Source organism: Neoarius graeffei, chromosome 2, assembly GCF_027579695.1.
Source record: "Neoarius graeffei isolate fNeoGra1 chromosome 2, fNeoGra1.pri, whole genome shotgun sequence".
Classification (NCBI taxonomy): Eukaryota; Metazoa; Chordata; class Actinopteri; order Siluriformes; family Ariidae; genus Neoarius; species Neoarius graeffei.
The window spans coordinates 10,788,402-10,807,332 of record NC_083570.1 but is presented as its reverse complement, the minus strand read 5'-3'; the positions used below and the strand labels follow the sequence as shown (position 1 = coordinate 10,807,332).

At 40.1% G+C, this 18,931-nt stretch overlaps 2 protein-coding genes across 2 annotated transcripts in view; both read left to right on the top strand.

Moving 5' to 3' along the window:
• Window positions 1–18,931, top strand: part of LOC132880045 (tripartite motif-containing protein 16-like) — a 542,736-nt gene that overhangs the window by 291,780 nt on the left and 232,025 nt on the right. The gene's annotated exons all lie outside the window — the stretch shown is intronic.
• Window positions 5,884–17,252, top strand: LOC132880573 (E3 ubiquitin/ISG15 ligase TRIM25-like). Its single transcript, XM_060913794.1, has 6 exons — window positions 5,884–6,516; window positions 8,880–8,975; window positions 9,114–9,347; window positions 9,480–9,651; window positions 9,850–9,909; window positions 14,742–17,252. The coding sequence occupies exons 1-6, from the start codon at window positions 5,917–5,919 to the stop codon at window positions 15,272–15,274; spliced, it is 1,695 nt and encodes a 564-aa protein (XP_060769777.1). The 5' UTR covers window positions 5,884–5,916; the 3' UTR covers window positions 15,275–17,252.

The following is an 18,931-nucleotide window of genomic DNA, read 5'->3' as shown; positions in this document are numbered from 1 at the left end:
ATATGGCACATCCCTACCAGCGAACAGTTTGCCATTTGCCAAACACATTATGCACATTGTTATTATGATCCTGAACTGAGATCACAGCTAACATCAATTTATTTGGCTCTCCTTTGTAAAGCAAATGATATTTAAAAAATAATTGGCTTTGAAACTGTTCTTGAGCCTCTTTTGAAAGATCTCACAATATTGGAGAAGGAAGGAGTTTTTTTGCCCCAGTTTGGCAAAAATATCAGAGGTACTGTTGTTTTTTTGTGTTTCAGCAGACAAACTTGGTGCGCATTGTTTGAGTGGACTTGTAGAAAACTTTTGTGGACATTATATCTGTAGGTTTTGTATTGGGGACTGTTCTGACCATCAGCAAAAGGAAGTGCATTCATGAGTTTTTCCACCAAGAACAAAAGAGAACTATGATTTACATGTTCAGTCTGTAAAGAGAAATCCTGCTCTGGTACACTGTTGTGGTGTGAAGAAAGGTTGTACCATAACTGAGAAATTAAGTTATTTCCATTTTGTAACCGGGTACCCACCTGACCTTCTACATGATCTTTTCGAAGGTATAATTCCTTTGGAACTGGCACTATGTCTTAATGTGTTCATCCACAAGCAGGATTTCACCTTGACAGAACTTAACAAGTCCAAAAGTCAATTTCCATACAAATGTACTGATAAAACTGATCACCCCAACCTATCCCAGCAAATTTTGCCTCTCGCAAAAGTATTGGTGGGAATGCCAGTGAAAACTGGACATTGTTAAGATTATTATCATTCATTATTGGTGCGAAGATACCACTGAATGATCCAGCATGGCAAATTCTCATGACTTTAAAAGATATAACCGAGCTTGTAGTAGCCCCCACACTCAAAAAAATAAAACATTGGATTTACTTAACCGAGTTATGGCAACCGGTCCCACGAAACTGTGTTAATTTAGATGTATTGAATACAGTTATGTTTTGAATAACTCAACATAACTGTATTCAATACATCTAAATTAACACAGTTAAGTGGGACTGGTTGCCATAACTCGGTTAAGTAAGTCCAATGTTTTTTTTTTTTTTTTGAGTGCATTCATACTGAGGAAAGTATTTGCTACCTAGACACACTGATATCAGAACATCGCCACAGGCTGTTGGAAGTTTTCCCAGATCAAAAATTAATTCCAAAGTACTATTTTTTGAAGCATTATCCTGATCTAATAAGAGGGTTTGGTCCTTTGGTTAGCCTCTGGACTGTGTGATTTGAAGCAAAGCATACACTCAAAAAAAAAAACCATTGGATTTACTTAACCGAGTTATGGCAACCAGTCCCACGAAACTGTGTTAATTTAGATGTATTGAATACAGTTATGTTGAGTTATTCAAAACATAACTGTATTCAATACATCTAAATTAACACAGTTTCGTGGGACCGGTTGCCATAACTTGGTTAAGTAAATCCAATGTTTTATTTTTTTGAGTGTAGCTTCTTTAAGCATGTTGTTAGACACACTAACAGCTTCAGAAATGTATTGATGTCACTTGCTTCAAAGCACCAAATGATGGTGGCATACAATTCACAAGAAAATGCTTTGGAACCTGCGGTATGTGTCACAAAAATACCATCTTTTCCATTAGAAATACTTGATATGGGAATACAGCAGTCTTTCAAGGCAGTGAATTTGAGCAACGTGGCCATACACCATGGAACTAAATATGCTGCTGGGATGGTTTTGCCTTATGGGTCAACTGGTAGTATACCTGATTTTGTTATGATTTCACAGATTGTTATTGTAGATGGCAGTCTCAGTTTCATTGTGAAAATGTTTAACAGCTGGTATGATGAACATTTTAGGGCATTTATGTTAGACTACTCTAGGAAAATGACCCTGGTACAGCAGAGTGAACTTGGGGACACATATCCCTTGACAGCATATTTTGTGGGAGGAAAACACATGGTGACATTGAAATGCCACATTGTTTGCCAGTGTTAGGTGATGAGACTGACTCTTAAATGTCCAACACCTTCCTTCAGGTTAATGATTTTTTTCTGTTTTTGTCCAGATGGATTCAGTTGCTTTGAAAGTTATTATAGAACACCGGAGTGAGAAGCTTACATTGTCCTCAGCAATACCCAGTACTGTAGAACAGTTACATGAGACTGTGAAAGAGACATTTGGACTCATTGAGGATTTCACCCTGCATTACTTGGATGAGGAGTTTGTGAGTACTTCACTCTCCATTCTACCAACCAGATTAAACACAAGGGGACAATCAAAGTTGTGATCATTCCATCAGTTGTTCTTACATTGACTGCTTTGACTGAAAACCAGACAGATATAATGAATGACAGTTCAAGCTCTGCTACTGATACAATGGCAGATTACCAGACGGATGACACATTAGTGTCTTCGCAAGACACTATTATCCTATCCCCACGTGAAAGCCCTCATACGACCTCATGGCCCAATAAAATCATAATTCCACTTTTCTCTGTGGCAACAGAGGCAGTACTGAGCTCTTAATGGTTATCTTTACAATGTCTGCAGGATGCTGCTGATGGATCTGTCAGTGTTCAAGAGGAGTTGGCAGATGAGGTGATGAAGATTTGCCTGCTGCAAAACCAAGATGGGTCAGTTGATGTCGGGATTGTGATTGAGGGCAACACTGTCCTCAGCAGTCTTGGGGATCTTAGCAGAGCCTGCTGCTATCTGTTGGGACTGACCTACGCATTGTATCTGAGATACCCCAAGAACCTCAAATTCAGTTTTGAGGTATTCCAGAAAGTACTGCTGGAACTGGATTCTGGAAACCTTTCAAACAAGGTTCAGAGACTGAAAAATTACCTGAGTATGTAGGTGCTGGCTACTGTTCAGCAAGATGCTTTCTTAGTGAGAGAATTTTTCATTTGCAAGGTCTATCTGTCGGAAGTTTAGCTGCTGTACTATTGTCTTAACGCTTACATAAGAGTTGAGGTTTCCATTGATAGTGAAATTGCATTTTGGATTGGTATTGTTTGCTGTTGTGGAACTTTAATGTGAAGCGTCACTGCACTCAAAAAAAAAAAATTGGATTTACTTAACCGAGTTATGGCAACCAGTCCCACGAAACTGTGTTAATTTAGATGTATTGAATACAGTTATGTTGAGTTATTCAAAACATAACTGTATTCAATACATCTAAATTAACACAGTTTCGTGGGACCGGTTGCCATAACTCGGTTAAGTAAATCCAATGTTTTATTTTTTTGAGTGTGTTCTTGGTGCATTTTAGACGGATGCAAAATGTCGTTGTTCTTGGTGTATTTCAGCTATACGCAGTTAAGTCTGGCGTGATGCTCTCATAGCATGGATTTTTTCACATGCTCATTGGCAAGAATAATCATGGTTGAGTTATTCTAGATAAAATGCCAACAATTTTATTATGTCATTGAAGTTGAGAGTTCTATGCCAAATAGCCTCTGTTGACTGGCCTTTTTTGCTATTACGTACTGACCTAAAGGTACAGTTCACCCAAAAGTGAAAATTCAGTCGTTATCTATGCACCACTATTGAAAGTAGGATGAAGTTCTTTAGTCCACAAAACACTCTTGGAGTTTCACAAAAAAAAACAGCATTGTAGCTTCCTCTTGAACAACTGATGTAAATGTTTACCAGTTTTCAAATGTAAAAAAAAAAAGTAAAAACAAGAAGTGCCTTCATACTGCTCATCTGGTGTAATCAAGTCTCCTAAAGGCCCTGCATGTGAAGTTAACTTGGAAAAGTTGTCATTTACACCATGTTTTAGCTGAAAAATGGTGTAAATGACTGTCCATTGTAGCAAATGTGAAGGTAGTCCCGAGCTTTGGTCTAAAACAATGGTGAAAAGGATGTTTTTTTGTTTGTTTTTTATTTTTTTCCCAAGTCAACTTGGCATGTGAGGGCTTTAGGAGACTTGGCTTATACTAGACAAGCAGTATTTTTTTTCTTCTTTTTTTGGTCTGTTTTTCTTCTGGTCACCATTGGCTTCAGGAGTTTGGGAGGAAGCTGCAGCACTGTTTTCCTGTGAAATTCCGGAAGTGTTTAGTGGAATAAAAAAACGCTGACCTGACATTTTATTGGCATGGGGGTGAATAGATAATGACTGAATTTTCATTTTTGAGTGAAGTGTTCCTTTAAATTAGTTGAAGGGCCCATTGTTCTTGGTGCATTTTAGCCACATGCTCACATGGACATTGTCACATGCTCACTGGCAAGAATAAACCATGCTAAAAGTTAAACTAGATAATATATAGTAATACTTTATGTAATGCAAGTTGAGGTTTCTATGAATGCCAAACAGGCTCTGTTAACTGGCATTTTATGTTATTGTGTGGTAACTTAAATTGAAGGGCCCATTGTTCTTGGTGCATTTCACCCAGGTTTGAGAGACTGCTTACTAATAAGCAGAGTTCAGTTCAGCTTGCTGTTTTTATAACATGGACATTTTTACATGTCATTTGCAAAGTAAAGCAGTTCGGATTTACGCTTGATGTTTTATACTTGTCAAATTAGACAAATAAATGTTTAATGAAAAATGTTAATATGTGTAGAATTGCTTCATGTTTCTTATTTTTGTTTCATATTGACCTTAAGTAAAGTACTCCTAGAGTAAAGAGGGCATTCAATACCACAATAAATGCTTTAAGTGTTTCACAGTTTAAACAAAAACAGTTTGAGTTTGAACACAATTCACTTACAGTCAAAGAAAATGTCTCTTTGCATGCAATAAAGTTCAGGTTTCCTTTGGTTCAGTGCAGTTCAACTTTGTCCCTTTGTTTGTGGTCAGTTCAGCGAGCTTTAGTCATATAAGGTAGTCTCAAGTCAGTTTCAGTCCAGAGTGTTCTTGGGCATGTCAAAAGAAAAGTAGTCAAATCGGATGTCGTTGTGGGGCTTTAACAGTCCGACCACACTGCTGTATCCAAATGATGAATGAAGAGATGGGGGGGTCTCCTCTTCACGTTAAAGATGATCTCACCCAACTCCTTGGGGTCAGGAGGTGATCTGGTTCAATATATAACTATAGAGCCCAATTCTATACTGGGTTACACTCGCCTCTCTTGATTTCTTCCATATTTCATCCCCAACAGTTGGCATGGCAAACTGGATGATTACAGGTCGAGGCATTTTGTTGGTATCTGCGTCATTCCCCTTTCCCAAGCAGTGCACTATACTCACTGTTTGGTGAAGTTTATCCACTGACCACGGGATCACCCGGGTGAGGATGCCAATCACAGTCTCTCTAGTGATCTCTTGGTCTTTCTCGGGAAGACCTATCAATCTGAGATTCCACCTTCTCTTATATCTGGCTTGATCCAAACACATCTGTTTCAGTGAGGCGTTTTCCTTTTTCACCAACATTATTTCTGCCTTCATTTTGCTTATTTCTTCCTTATTTTCTCTTACTGCTTGTGTATTGGCTGCTAGCTGACTTTCAAAAGTTTTAATCCTGTCATCTTGCTCATCAAACCTCTTCATCAGGTCTTGAATTGTGTTGAAGATGGTTTTGTTAGTGATCTCACCTGACTGTTCGCATTTGTCTTTGGTCTTTGCTTTCACTTTTTTGTTTGAACTCTTGACTTTTTTGGGGCTTTAGAGAGTTGGACTTCCAGATTTTTCTGAATGATGATTTTTTTCACTGTTTTTTTTTTTTTTGGACATTTTATTCGAATCCACTGAATCAACTTTTATAAAATATCATGAAATTAATCCTAATCAGTGCGGCTACATGGGTTATATTTCTGCACTGAAGGGAGATGAAATGATTAATAGAGGAGTGTTCATGACCTCTCTGTGTTTGTGCTCCTCCTCTCTCATTATCTTTCTTTCACAGACACAGGACCAGGAGGTCACGCCTCATTTCAGAGAAAACAAAACTAACCTCTCTCTCTCTCTCTCTCTCAGTCTGTGAGTTCAGGAAAATGGCCGAAGCCAGTATTTCAGTCGCTCAGCTTTCTGAGGACCAGTTCATGTGTCCAGTGTGTCTGGATCTCCTGAAGGATCCGGTGACTATCCCCTGTGGTCACAGTTTCTGTAAGGTGTGTATTAATGACTGCTGGGATCAGGAGGATCAGAAGGGCATCTACAGCTGTCCTCAGTGCAGAGACACTTTCACGACAAGGCCTGTTCTACGCAGAAACAACATGCTGGATGAAGTGGTGGAGAAACTGAAGAAGACTGAAGTCCAAATTGCTTCTCCTGCTCACTGTTACACTGGACCTGGAGATGTGGAGTGTGATTTCTGCACCGGGAGAAAACACAAAGCCGACAAGTCCTGCATGATTTGTTTGACTTCATTTTGTGAAACTCATCTGAAACCTCATCTTGAAGTTCCTGCTTTGAAAAAACACACATTAATTGAAGCCTCAGCAAAACTCCAAGAGAAGATCTGCTCTGAACATAACAAGCTGATTGAGATCTACTGTCGCACTGATCAAACCTGCATCTGTTATTTGTGCATGTTCGAGAAACATAAAGACCATGACGCTGTTTCAGTTGCAACAGAAAGAGCTGAGAAACAGGTAAGAACTAGAAATCTTTCCAGAATTAAATCAATTTAATTATAGTTTCCCATCTAGAAACAGGTGCTTTAGTCAGTGATATGATTTGAACTTTAATTTCAATGTGTGTCTCAATCAGAAAGATTCTGTAAAAGCTGATTGAAATTGTCTGTGTTCTGGTGAACAGAGTGTTAAATTTATCTTCAGTGATGGTCGTAATCTGGTTAGGGGTGGGTTTCCTGATAACGTTGCCCTTCAGACCTAAAGAGAGAGTTGAGAGACTCTCTTAAGGAACAAATGTTGTCTCTGTACGTGGTTTTCCCGAACTCACTCATAAGAAGGAGTCTAAAGAGCAACAGGATGAAGAGCATCTTTGTAGTTCGCGTCCCCGATATAGGCATTAGTAGCTGCTAAAAGCAATCGTATTAGACATAACTAACAGTGTCCAAGTTAACTATGTGTAAACATTAGCTGTGGATAAGACTGTGGAAACTTGGCGAGCAAATCCACAGAATTTCATTTGACTAATCAGACTGTGTAGCGATTGCAACGTTATCGCTAGCTCTAAAAGCACAGACAACTTTGCTGCAGGCTTTCTCTTGGAATAAAATGTTTATATCCCTCAATATGCTTCCACAGGTGGGATGGCGAGTTTTTGTAGGCTGTGATGTGCTCAGTTTTAGGCAAACAAAGCAAATATTTAAAATGAAACGACTCTTTATTCCTTTCAGAAAACTGAATCATGGGTTCTAGCTATAGAACCGTGGGTGTGTGCATTCCCCAGAAGAACCGCCTCCTTCCATTCTGCCATCAACTGATCGTGTTAAATAATGCTGCGGAGAAATCATTGATCTTGATTTTATCCAGTCTATGGACGTGACGTGACCCTAGTGATTACTGATAGACTGTCTCAGTGTCACCTGCGGAAAAAAACAATCACGTTTTAGAAAAGAAAAAACATCCACTTTCAAAACCGCTTCATAGGAACGAGTAACGAAGACCTTGATAGAAATGTAGTGGAGTAAAAAGTACGATATTTGTCTTTCAAATGTAGTGAAGTTAAAGTCATAAGTTTCCAAAGAAAAAAATACTCAAGTAAAGTACAGATACTCAAAAAGTGTACTTAAGTGCAGAACTCAAGTAAATGTACTTCGTTACTGTCCACCTCTGATAATTAACTCGATGTACTTGCAATGTAGAAGAAAACTAATTGAACACCACCAGCAGATTCAACCCCAGTTTCCCCCGCTGACTGTGAGAGTCCCTCAGAGCCGCATGCGCATTCTGTGGATTTGGCAGCGAGCGAGTCGCTCTTTGTTTTGAATGAGTGCTCCGGGTCTCTCGTAAATTCTGAGCAAACTAAGGTGAGGTTTACATTAGACCGTATCAGCGGATCATCAGATTAACGTTTTTAAAACGATTAGTGTGCACACAGCAATACCAATACACGATTCGCGTGCACATAGCAACGCCAATACATGGAAACGCTCAGCTCCGCAGGCATCCTGCACTCCAAATCACTCCGCCCTGAACAGCGAGTGCCCTCTGGAGGGTGCGCACTCCGGCCCTGCGCAGCTCACAGAGCGCGCGAGTGGAGCGCACGAGCAGTGATTTGGGACTGAGCCGCTGTGTGTGTGCTCTAAGTGCATGTCGGGCATGCGCGTCACTTACCACTTGCAAGTGGAAGGATGGCAAGCCTAAAGACAATCATAACTACACAATGGGCAGTATTTGCATCAGTATTTGCAGTATTTTCATACTTTTATACTCTTTAATGAAAGGTGATACAAGGCGGAAGTCCGCGCCGTTTTTCAGCAGTTGCGTCACATGACCAACGCCAGTGAATCAGGAAGGTGGATGTCACAGTGACGTTGTCCAATGACGATGCCAGCTAGAGCTCAGCACAGCGTATCCGCGTATTCTCAATGTTTACACAGCACCGGACCAGACACGATTTGGATTGAATACGTGGACCCTGGCGGATTCCCGTTTCCCGGCGTTTCCAGGCGTTTTAATGTAAACGGACAGTGCATCCGCGAAGAAAATGAGACAGATACGGTCTAATGTAAACTTGGCCTAAAGGACGACTTGTGCTACGATGTTGTTCAGGAAAACCATGTTAGCTTGATGATGGATCTTAAGAGGTCATTTAAAACTCTTTTGGCCTTAAGAGGCTTTCGGGAAACCCAGCCCAGATCAGTTAATGAACATTTCTCTCTCTCTCTCTCTCTCTCTCACACACACACACACACACGCACACACACGCACAAACACAGAGTACATAACCTTCAGAGTGAAACATGAATGTACTTTGAACTGACATTAATATAGAACCAGTTCTCTCGTACTGTATAAAAAGCTGAATGTATTTTATTTGTCCTCAGAGTGAGTTAAAGGAGGAGCAGATGAAATCCCAGCAGAGAATCCAGGAGAAGCAGAAGAAGGTGCAGGAGCTGAAACAGGCTGTGAACACTATAAAGGTGAGCAGTGAGCAGAGACAGAGCTGCTCCGAGAAACACACACAACATGGACAATGAGTCATTTACAGTCCCAGTAAGAGAGGGAATGATAGATGAGCTTTACATCTTGTGTGTGTGTGTGTGTGTGTGTCCTAACAGCTCAGTGCACAGACAGCAGTGGAGGACAGTGAGAGGATCTTTACTGAGCTGATCAGCTCCATGGATAAAAAGCGCTGGGAGGTGACGGAGCTGATCAGAGATCAGGAGAAGGCTGAACTGAGTCGAGCTGAACGACTCCTGGAGCAACTGGAGCAGGAGATTGCTGATCTTCAGAGGAGAGTCACTGAGCTGGAGCAGCTTTCACACACACACGATCACATCCATTTCCTCCAGGTAACACTCACTGTCTGATCTACAGAGCCAGCTGTTCCTCACACACTCTCTAAAACACCTCTCATTAAGGGAACAATAAATGTCCCTGTCTGACATCATAAGTGGGTTTTACATTTCATTTGCTTTCTGTAGGTTTTAGCTTCTGGACTTCGGTCTCCTCAATTTCAAAGACCATCATTTCACACATCCAGCGTCACTGTCCATCAACATCTCTCATTTGATGGAGTGAGGAATTCTCTTTCAGATCTGAAAAAGAGACTCGAGGAATTCTGTGAGGAGGAATTCAACAAAATCCCTCCACATGGTAAGAGGAGCTGTTCCTGCTGGAGAAACACAGTGATGTGTTATTTCTTAGCGATGCTCCTGCTTTCTTTTCTGCAGACACTTTATTCACCCGACACTTTGAACGAAAACACTGATTTAAAATGAATAAACTGACTGGATCACTTTAAACTCTTTCCATCTTTTACACAAACTCATGTTTCTATTTTTCTCTCCACAGCTGCAGCAGTTCAGATCATTTCAGGACCAGAATCACAGAGCAGAGAAGACTTTCTGAAATGTACATCGAGCACACACACACACACACACACACACACACACACTTCTAGGCCTGTCACGAGAACAAATTTTGTTGGACGATATATTGTCTCAGAAATTATTGCAATAAACGATATTATTGTTGACATTTTTTCAGGACAATTTTATGCCACTAGTAAAATAATAATGATTATGCAAATACACCCTTTCATAGTACAGTAAACTTTTTAATTAAGTAAACTTATTCAATTCAACAATGGAACGTAAAAAATAAATAAGCTCAAGAAATAAAACAATCAAACAAAACCACTCACCACAAAAACAATAAATAAAATGCAATTTTTGGCTCTTAAAAATTGCACTTAAGTGAACATAAACTTGGCACAGGGTAATAAAAAGACATTCTTTTCTTCACAGGCAACATTCTGCCAATCCAGTTTCTCAAAGATTAGTACCCAGATCAACAAAAAGTGCAAAGTAACAATGTATTGGCAGCTGTCATTTGGATAAAAGTCACAACAATTAGAACGAGATAACATGTAGGCAAGTCCGTAGGTTTGGTATTAACATTGGTGAGGACAAAAACCCAATGCCAACCCCCAGTGGTGCCAACTTCAGGTCAACATTAGAGGGTCACAATATTTTGCTTCGTTGTGTTCCACCAAAAGAGTCTCCATCATCTCTCCAAAGGCCAAACTTTTAACATTTGAAGTTCAGAACTGTAGTAATTCATGAATAATAATAATAATAATATGAAATCCATTTGATTAACTGCAAATCTTGCATGTGATGATTAACTCATTCTACCAATTTGCAAATGTAAACTGTGGGTGGTAAAAGAGAGCAACTGGACTTGCTTGAAGATTCTTGAAGACATTTCACCTCTCATCCGAAAGGCTTCTTCAGTTCTGTCTGATTAATAGGGAGTATCAGGTATTTATCCTCTCATGGATGAAAAGCAATCCTAAGGTGTTGTTGAGTCATCCTGTTGGTGTGGGTCACTGGGGGCTGGGAGTGAACGGCCTCGAGAGTCGTTGGGGTGATCAATGGATTCCTGGTTCTCTCTGTCCTCCTGTGAGTCACTGAAAACAGCTGGGTTTTGGTGTGCATTCAGTTGTCTGAGAAGTGTGCCAAGGACTGTACTGTAGGTGGCTGATAAATGATGTCTTAGACCCCCACCTCTGTTCAGTGATGGCCGTTCCAGTTTGACAAAAATGGCCTCTTTAACTCCTCGCTCATACCAACGATCCTCTCTGGCTAAAGTGAGTATGTTGCAATCCTGAAATGAGTGTCCTTTGTTGTTAAGATGAAGATAGACAGCAGAGTCCTGGCCTGAGGAACTAGCTCTCCTGTGTTGAGCCATGCACCTGTGAAGCGGTTGTTTTGTTTCCCCAATATACAAGTCCGTGCATTCCTCACTGCACTGAATTGCATATACTACGTTGTCCTGTTTGTGTCTGGCTATTCTGTCCTTAGGGCGGACCAGTTTCTGCTTCAGGGTATTACTGGGTCTGAAATGTACCGGATTGTTGTGTTTGTAGAAGATCCTCCTGAGATTCTCAGATAGACCAGAAATGTAGGGAATGACAATGTTCTTGCATTTGTTCCTGTTATCCTCCTTGTCCGTTATGTTCCTTTTTCTGCTCTTGAAGAAGGCCCAGTTGGGATATCCGCAGTTCTGAAGTGCTTTCTTGGTGTGATTCTGGTCCTTCTCTTTTCCCTCTACTGTTGTAGGAATGTTCTGAGCCCTGTGTTGTTAAGATGAAGATAGACAGCAGAGTCCTGGCCTGAGGAACTGGCTCTCCTGTGTTGAGCCATGCGCCTGTGAAGCGGTTCTTTTGTTTCCCCAATATACGAGTCCGTGCATTCCTCACTGCACTGAATTGCATACACTACATTGTCATGGCTCAACACAGGACAGCCAGTTCCTCAGGTCAGTACTCTGCTGTCTATCTTCATCTTAACAACAAAGCATTCCCCCCACAGAAGCAGTCGAATCTGTTAGAAAACGACTCCTTCAAGACAGCACCATACTGGATAGAACGAACCTCACCACGGACCAGATTTGCACCCTGCTTGACCTCTGCCTGACTACCACATATTTCCAGTTTAATGAAAGTTTCTACAGACAGAAGCATGGATGCACCATGGGCTCACCGGTGTCCCCTATTGTGGCCAATCTTTACATGGAGGAAGTGGAACATAAAGCTTTGACCACTTTTTCAGGAGTTGCTCCCAGCCACTGGTTCAGATATGTGGATGACACCTGGGTTAAAATCAAAACCCTTGAGGTGGAAGCCTTCTCTAAGTACATCAGTGCAGTGGATATCAACATCAATTTCACTTGGGAAGACATCAGTGGGAATAATCTAGCCTTCTTGGATTGTGATGTACACATTAGACAAGACAGAAGCCTTAGCATCGAGGTCTACTGGAAACCCACACACACAGACCAGTACCTACTCTTCAACTCTCACCACCCACTGGAACACAAATTGGGGGTCATTAGGACCTTGCAACACAAGGCTCAGAACATTCCTACAACAGTAGATGGAAAAGAGAAGGAACAGAATCACATCAAGAAAGCACTTCAGAACTGCGGGTTTACACGGTTTCGCACTTCACTGAAGTGAGCCAAACCGAGCTGAGTGGGGCTAGGGGAGTGAGGAGACACTCCCCTGTGCACTGATTGGTGAGGAGGAGTGTCCTCACATGCCCACACACGCCCCGCGAGCACGCTGGGATCTGTAAAACACCGTAAACCCAGAAGAAGAATAATTATGAATTACGAGAATTTCTGAAGCCTTATGCGCCTTGCCTCATCTATACGCTCTTGCCAGTATCTGTTGGCGTTGTCGGTGACAACAAGCCACAGCACCAAGACCAGCAACATTAACGACTCCATGTCCTCCATGTTTATTGTTTACTATCCGGGTTGTGAGACTACCGCTTAAAAGGTCACTGATGTCACTGTTTGCGCAGCCTAACGACATCACGTGACGTCCACCCACTTTCGCTAACTCCACCCAATGTGTCCACCCACTTCCAGCCAGCACGGTTCAGCACGGTTGTAGTCGAAATGCAACTCCAACAGCCCCACTCAGCTCGACTCAGTCCAACTCAGCACCGCACGGCTCAGCCCAACTCAGCCGCGTTGGTAGTGGAAAAGCCCCATTAGTCAGACAGAACTGAAGAAGCCTTTCGGATGAGAGGTGAAATGTCTTCAAGAATCTTCAAGCAAGTCCAGTTGCTCTCTTTTACCACCCACAGTTTACTATCACCTGGATGACTGAGAATCTTCACAGACAATTTGCAAATGTGTTTTACAAGCGAATAACGCACTGACTGTTGGGAGGGTGTATGTTCCTTTCCCTCATAAATGGAAATAAAAGACATCCAGAGCCTTAAACACTGCGTTCCATGAGGCTGGCAGGGGGAGTCGGCTCTCTTCTGTGGGATCTTTAACTAGTTTTAGAATGCTAGTTTAAGCTGATATGTGATTGATCTAATGGTAAAACAGCACGAGGGCTTGAGAACTTTGACACTTTGAAAGATTACAATTTTACTTGGCAACAGAATATATCTGAATTCTGATTGGTGGTTGTTATATTATTGCCCTTTTGTTGTCTTCTTGAGCCCAGAGTGGGGGAAGGAGGGAGTGACAGGGTTCTACAGAGAAAAGTTTTTCGCCTCCAGCTTTCAAATGAACCGCCTTGAAAACCAATCAGTTCAGCGGATGTGTGACTCGGTATGTGACGTTTTCAAAAGAGAGGCGGAGTCACCAAAAATTTCTGATCCAGAAGGCGGAGGCTGTTCTGCTTATTACGTGAAAATGTTTGATTTGATTAAAAGGTGTCTGGGTCTCGAACAATGTCCACACCACCATTGGGTTGTTGTTTCCATGTGTCATATTACCCGAACTCGGTCAGGGCTCTGCAGGTCTTAACTGAAGCGCTTCAGATTCAGGGTTAGCGGGCTGCTAAAGTTTGCAGGCACTTCTTGCAGGCAAGACTTGGTGCAATATTAGCCAACATTAGCACAATCTGATAGGATTTAATAATGTCTTTGTGACCTTAATGAACCAGTTGTTGTTGTATCAAGTCGGATTGTTATTTACATGCCACACAAACTTAGAAAACAAACAGTCATATTCGTATGTTGTCGTTTTTACACACTGAATCCGAACTGTTGTGAACTGATTAATTTTCTGAGCTAATCTAACGCTACATTCCTCAAGGACAGTTTGCTAGCTAGTAGCCGCTCACTGCACTGCAACCGCACTTGCTAATTGACATGGTAGCCGAACCCGCTAGCTGTTTCCGTGATCACGCCCCTAGAGCGAATATTCATGAGCGAATTTTGTGTGGCTCCGCTCAGTGGAAACCTACAGGAACCCTTTGTGTACTGCGCACGGAGCGGGATTTTTATTTTATTTTTATTTTATATTGATAGGGACCCGTCCATACTGTCCAGACCCAATTCTACACCTATGGTCTGTACAGCAGAACACCATGTTGTTGTCTTTTCTCTATTCAGTGGATCCCCTGGCTGGATAACTGTTGCATGCTGGGAAGCCCCACCTCTGACAGAGAGCCACACGAGACGACAGAAAACAGCGCAGTGTTTTATTCAGTCATTGGGTCAAACTAATACTCTGGAGACTTCCCTATGGAGATGGACAGCATGGAAATGGCAAAATCGCGGGGAAAAAATTACCGAGTTCATTTTCATTTACCGTATGATAAGTCGATATATTGAATATCGCGACAGGCCTACACACTTCACATAAATATATTGTGTAAATTAAACCCAACATGTTCACATTGTTCAGTTTGTTTTTCTCTTTTATTTTAGATTTCTGTTATCTGACTCTGGATCCCAACACGGCACATCGTCGCCTCATTCTGTCTGAGAAGAACAGAGCGGTGAGAGACAGTGAGAGAGAGCAGCATTACTCTGATCATCCAGAGAGATTTGATTCCTGCAGGCAGGTGTTGTGTAAGGAGAGTGTGTGTGGACGTTGTTACTGGGAGGTGGAGTGGAGCGGTGATGGTCTGTCCATATCAGTCTCAAATAAAGACATCAGAAGGAAAGGACGGGGTGATGAGTGTGGGTTTGGATTCAACAATCAGTCCTGGAGTCTGTGCTGTTCTTCTTTTTCTTCTCTCTTTTTCTATCACAACAACATTAAGACTGATCTCAGAGTTCCATCACCCTCCAGAATAGGAGTGTATGTGGATCACAGTGCAGGAACTCTGTCCTTCTACAGCGTCTCTGACACGATGAAGCTCCTCCACAGAGTCCACACCACATTCACTCAGCCTCTATACGCTGGGTTTAGGTTCTGGTCTCCTGGTTCTACAGTGAGATTGTGTGATCCAGAATAAAAGTGTGTAGTGTTTTCTGTAAAATTCCTGCACGTTGCCACATTGTTGCTCAGTCGTCTGTTTCACTAGAACACAATCCAGCTGCACAAAAACACTCATTTTAATATTTTAATGAAAACAGATGAATAATTTAAAATAATTGAAAAGGAAATGTTAAAAATTAACTGTCAGACAAGAAACTCGTCAAATTTACAAAGAAAATGATCTCATGACCTTCGCATTATAAAGTTGTGTTTGTTTCATATTAAGCAGCGTCTCATTAAATAACTAATAAACAGTAATAAAGCCAGAACAGAACAACATTTTAAACCTGTTCAGGTCACACTATATAAAAATAAAATATCACTTTTGGAATGAATTTGATTTTTCTGCTTGTGTTTAAGATGTAAAATCCACATTCACTTTTTCAAATCTGAAGTTGTTTCTAAGCCCTGAGATTTGATTGTAAAACATTGAACAATATTTAAACTCCATTAGAACATACAGTACATGATCGGTTCAGGCTGCCGATGTCGTGTTCATCCCATATTCAGCCTGGATGATGATTGGCCCATAGATAGAACCTTATAAATCCAGGTTTATCTGTGAGTTTGGGATTTTTATTCAAATATTACAATCAAAGCTTTGCAGAATAAAAGATAAGAGCACAGGAGAATAAAGTTTCCCCCAGTGATGGAGTTTCTGTGCTGAACTCATTGTCAGACAGAAGCAAATTCAACCTTTTCCTGAGAGTTTCAGCAGCTGGATAAATATTGTTCAGTATTTTAAACTGAATTTCTTTCACTGTGGGTGAAATTGGCCATCTAAGATAACTACAGTGTGTATTTGTTAGCGTTCCTCCATCGTCAGTTATTCTTACTTTTTTTTAAGTCAGGGAATAGCTTCCATTTTAAAACATTTCTAATTCCTTTGTTATTAGATTTTCTTTCACCAATTTCCACTTCACCGATTTTCAATTCAGGCAGTTTGACCGACACCTTTGAATAATCAAGGGTATTTTTTTATTGTGAATCTTAAGGGAGGTGAAAAAGCTCTACAAATTTGATTAACTTCTCTATAGACACATTTTAAATGAAACTTTTCTACAAATTAATTAAATTGCATTAAATGTCCATTTTCATCCATTAGATCAGTAATATCTAAAACTTTATCATTCCATTCTTGTTGAAATAAAGTCTTCCTATTAATAGTAATGGTTCTATTATTCCACAAGGTTAAGTACGTGAGCATTTATGTCCATAAAATAAATAATTTTGGTGAAATTGGGCAGCCTTGTCTGATTTCACGTAAAATCTTAAATTTTGGTGTCATTCCAGGGTTAAGGGAGATATAACTATAAATGTCATTGTGAAATATTTTAATAGCCTTGCAGAACCCTTCTCCAAATCCAAGACTTTTGAGTTTAATAAACATAATATCGTGCTCCACAGTGTTGAATGCTTTGAAAAAGTCTAGAAATAAAACAAGACTATCTGATTGAATAAGTGATTGGTAATCATATCCAGAAGCAGTCGGATGTGGTTTTGAATATATCTTCCCTTCATGAAGGCTGACTGATATTCGTTTACAAGTTTTACAAGTACACGCTTTAGATGATTAGCAGATACAAAGGCAAGTAATTTATAATCATTGCATAGTAAGGTTATAGGTCTCCAATTGTCTAGCAACAACAAGTCTTTTTTGGATTTTGGTAGCAAGGTTATTAAGCCTGTCTTCATTGTCGGGGATAAACATCCTTTGTGAATGCATTCTAAAAATGCTCTATATAATATATTTTTTTTAATATCCACCCAAAAGTATTTTAAAAATTCAGATGCTAAGCCATCGATTCCTGGTGATTTACCATTTTTCATTTGTTTTAATGCAATTTCAGTTTCTGTTATAGTTCATTCCACATCAAGTGTATGTTTGTCTTCTTCATCCAGTTTTTTGATGTCATCACTGGTGGGATAAAATAAGATGTCACGTTCTGATTTATTAAATTTAAGTTACAATAAAAGAGGCAAATTTCATCCTGTACTCATTTCTGATCTTCTATTATATTATCATTGGTCATAAGCTTACTCATTTTTTTCTTAGTTTGTCTTTGATTTTCAAGTCCGAAGAAATACGCTGAACTTTTTTCACCCTGTTCAATCCATCCAGCTCTTGATCGAGTGGAAGCTCCATTTGCCTTTATTGTGTACATTTCATCTAGTTGAGACTGCAGTGACTGTAATTCTGAAATGTTTTCGAAGGATAGTTGTGTTATTTACTAATGTATTAATTTTATCAATCAGATCCTTTTGTTCTTGTTTCCTTATCCATGAAAGTTTTTTACCCATGCCAATTGGTATTTGTTTGACCTTAAACTTAAACCATTCCCATTTACTCCTATCAGACATGTCTAACTCTTCAACTTCCAAAATAAGAGACTTCACCTGATCACAAAATTCACCGTTCTGTAAGAAGTCGTTATTACATTTCCAGATATTAGGAAGGATCTTGTGTTGCTTAGACGTGAATAGGTTTAGACTAATCGTACAATGGTCTGTGAGCGGAGAGGCTGAAATTTCACAATCTAAAATATCATTATACAGCTCACAAGAGATAAGCCAGTAATCTAGTCTCGAACACTGACTGTTTCCTGCAGCATTAAACCATGTATATTGAATACAAGTTGGGTTTGATGACCTCCAAAAATCAATTACATTCGTTGTTGTTCACAAATTCAGTATAATGTGGCTGTAAACAGGTTGTGGATTCCTGTGAGGTATTCAATCTAACCATTAATCAGGGTTCAACCCCCGAACATTCAGTGATACAAAAGAAATCATAATTGTTTCAATATGCACTGAACTTCGTTTTAATATGCAGGAATGAACATGTTGTCCTTATTAACATGCTATCAAAAAAAAACAAAACCCACTACTATTTTGAAAATTGAGATTTATGTTTAAAGATGTGGCATTGTTGTATACAGGGTAAAAATAAGGCTTAGGTTAATAAAAAAACTAGGAAAGCAAAGTAGTTAAAGTTCAAAGACGCGAAAATCAGATGTGAGATCATTGCCCTGTTAAAATTACTTACTGTAATGTCATCACCATCATGTGCATCTTCAGATCTGTTGTCAGAGGAATCCTGATCCAGGTTCTGTTGTTTAAGAATAAAGAAGTCTTAGAGGAAGTGCTGTCCGTGAAATAGTCAAACACAGAAACCAGTAGATTAGTAGTACAGTCGTAGTTATTAGTAGATTACTTACAGTAATCCCACCACCATCATGTGGATTTTCTGAGTCATTGTCAGAGTCGTGGTCAAAGGAATCCTGATCCAGGTTCTGTTGTGTAAGAACAGAGAGCAGTTTTAGACAAAGCATATGTATGGTATACATGGCTATACATACACATATATACATACACACATACATATATATTCCACTGTTGTATGTTTGATATGCATTATAATTAGGCTGTATTTCATATATCAATATTTAATAAACAATAGCAAAAAATGTACTCCAAGGAACTCTCTTAAAGAAGGGAGGGCGAGAAGTGTCCAAAGTCAACCGCCTGCAAAGTGGATGGCAAAGATAAGATTTTTCCACCAAATGCCTCACATGGAGGGCCTTTCGATTATCCCACTCAACATTTGGTCTGGCTCAGGACTACTTATTTGCTC

Excerpts from the sequence above, each read along its gene's own strand:
- LOC132880573 (XM_060913794.1), top strand. The coding sequence starts at position 5,917 with ATGGCCGAAGCCAGTATTTCAGTCGCTCAGCTTTCTGAGGACCAGTTC. Across the intron at positions 8,976-9,113 it reads AGGCTGTGAACACTATAAAG|CTCAGTGCACAGACAGCAGT; the intron begins GTGAGCAGTGAG and ends GTGTCCTAACAG. Across the intron at positions 9,652-9,849 it reads CAACAAAATCCCTCCACATG|CTGCAGCAGTTCAGATCATT; the intron begins GTAAGAGGAGCT and ends TTCTCTCCACAG.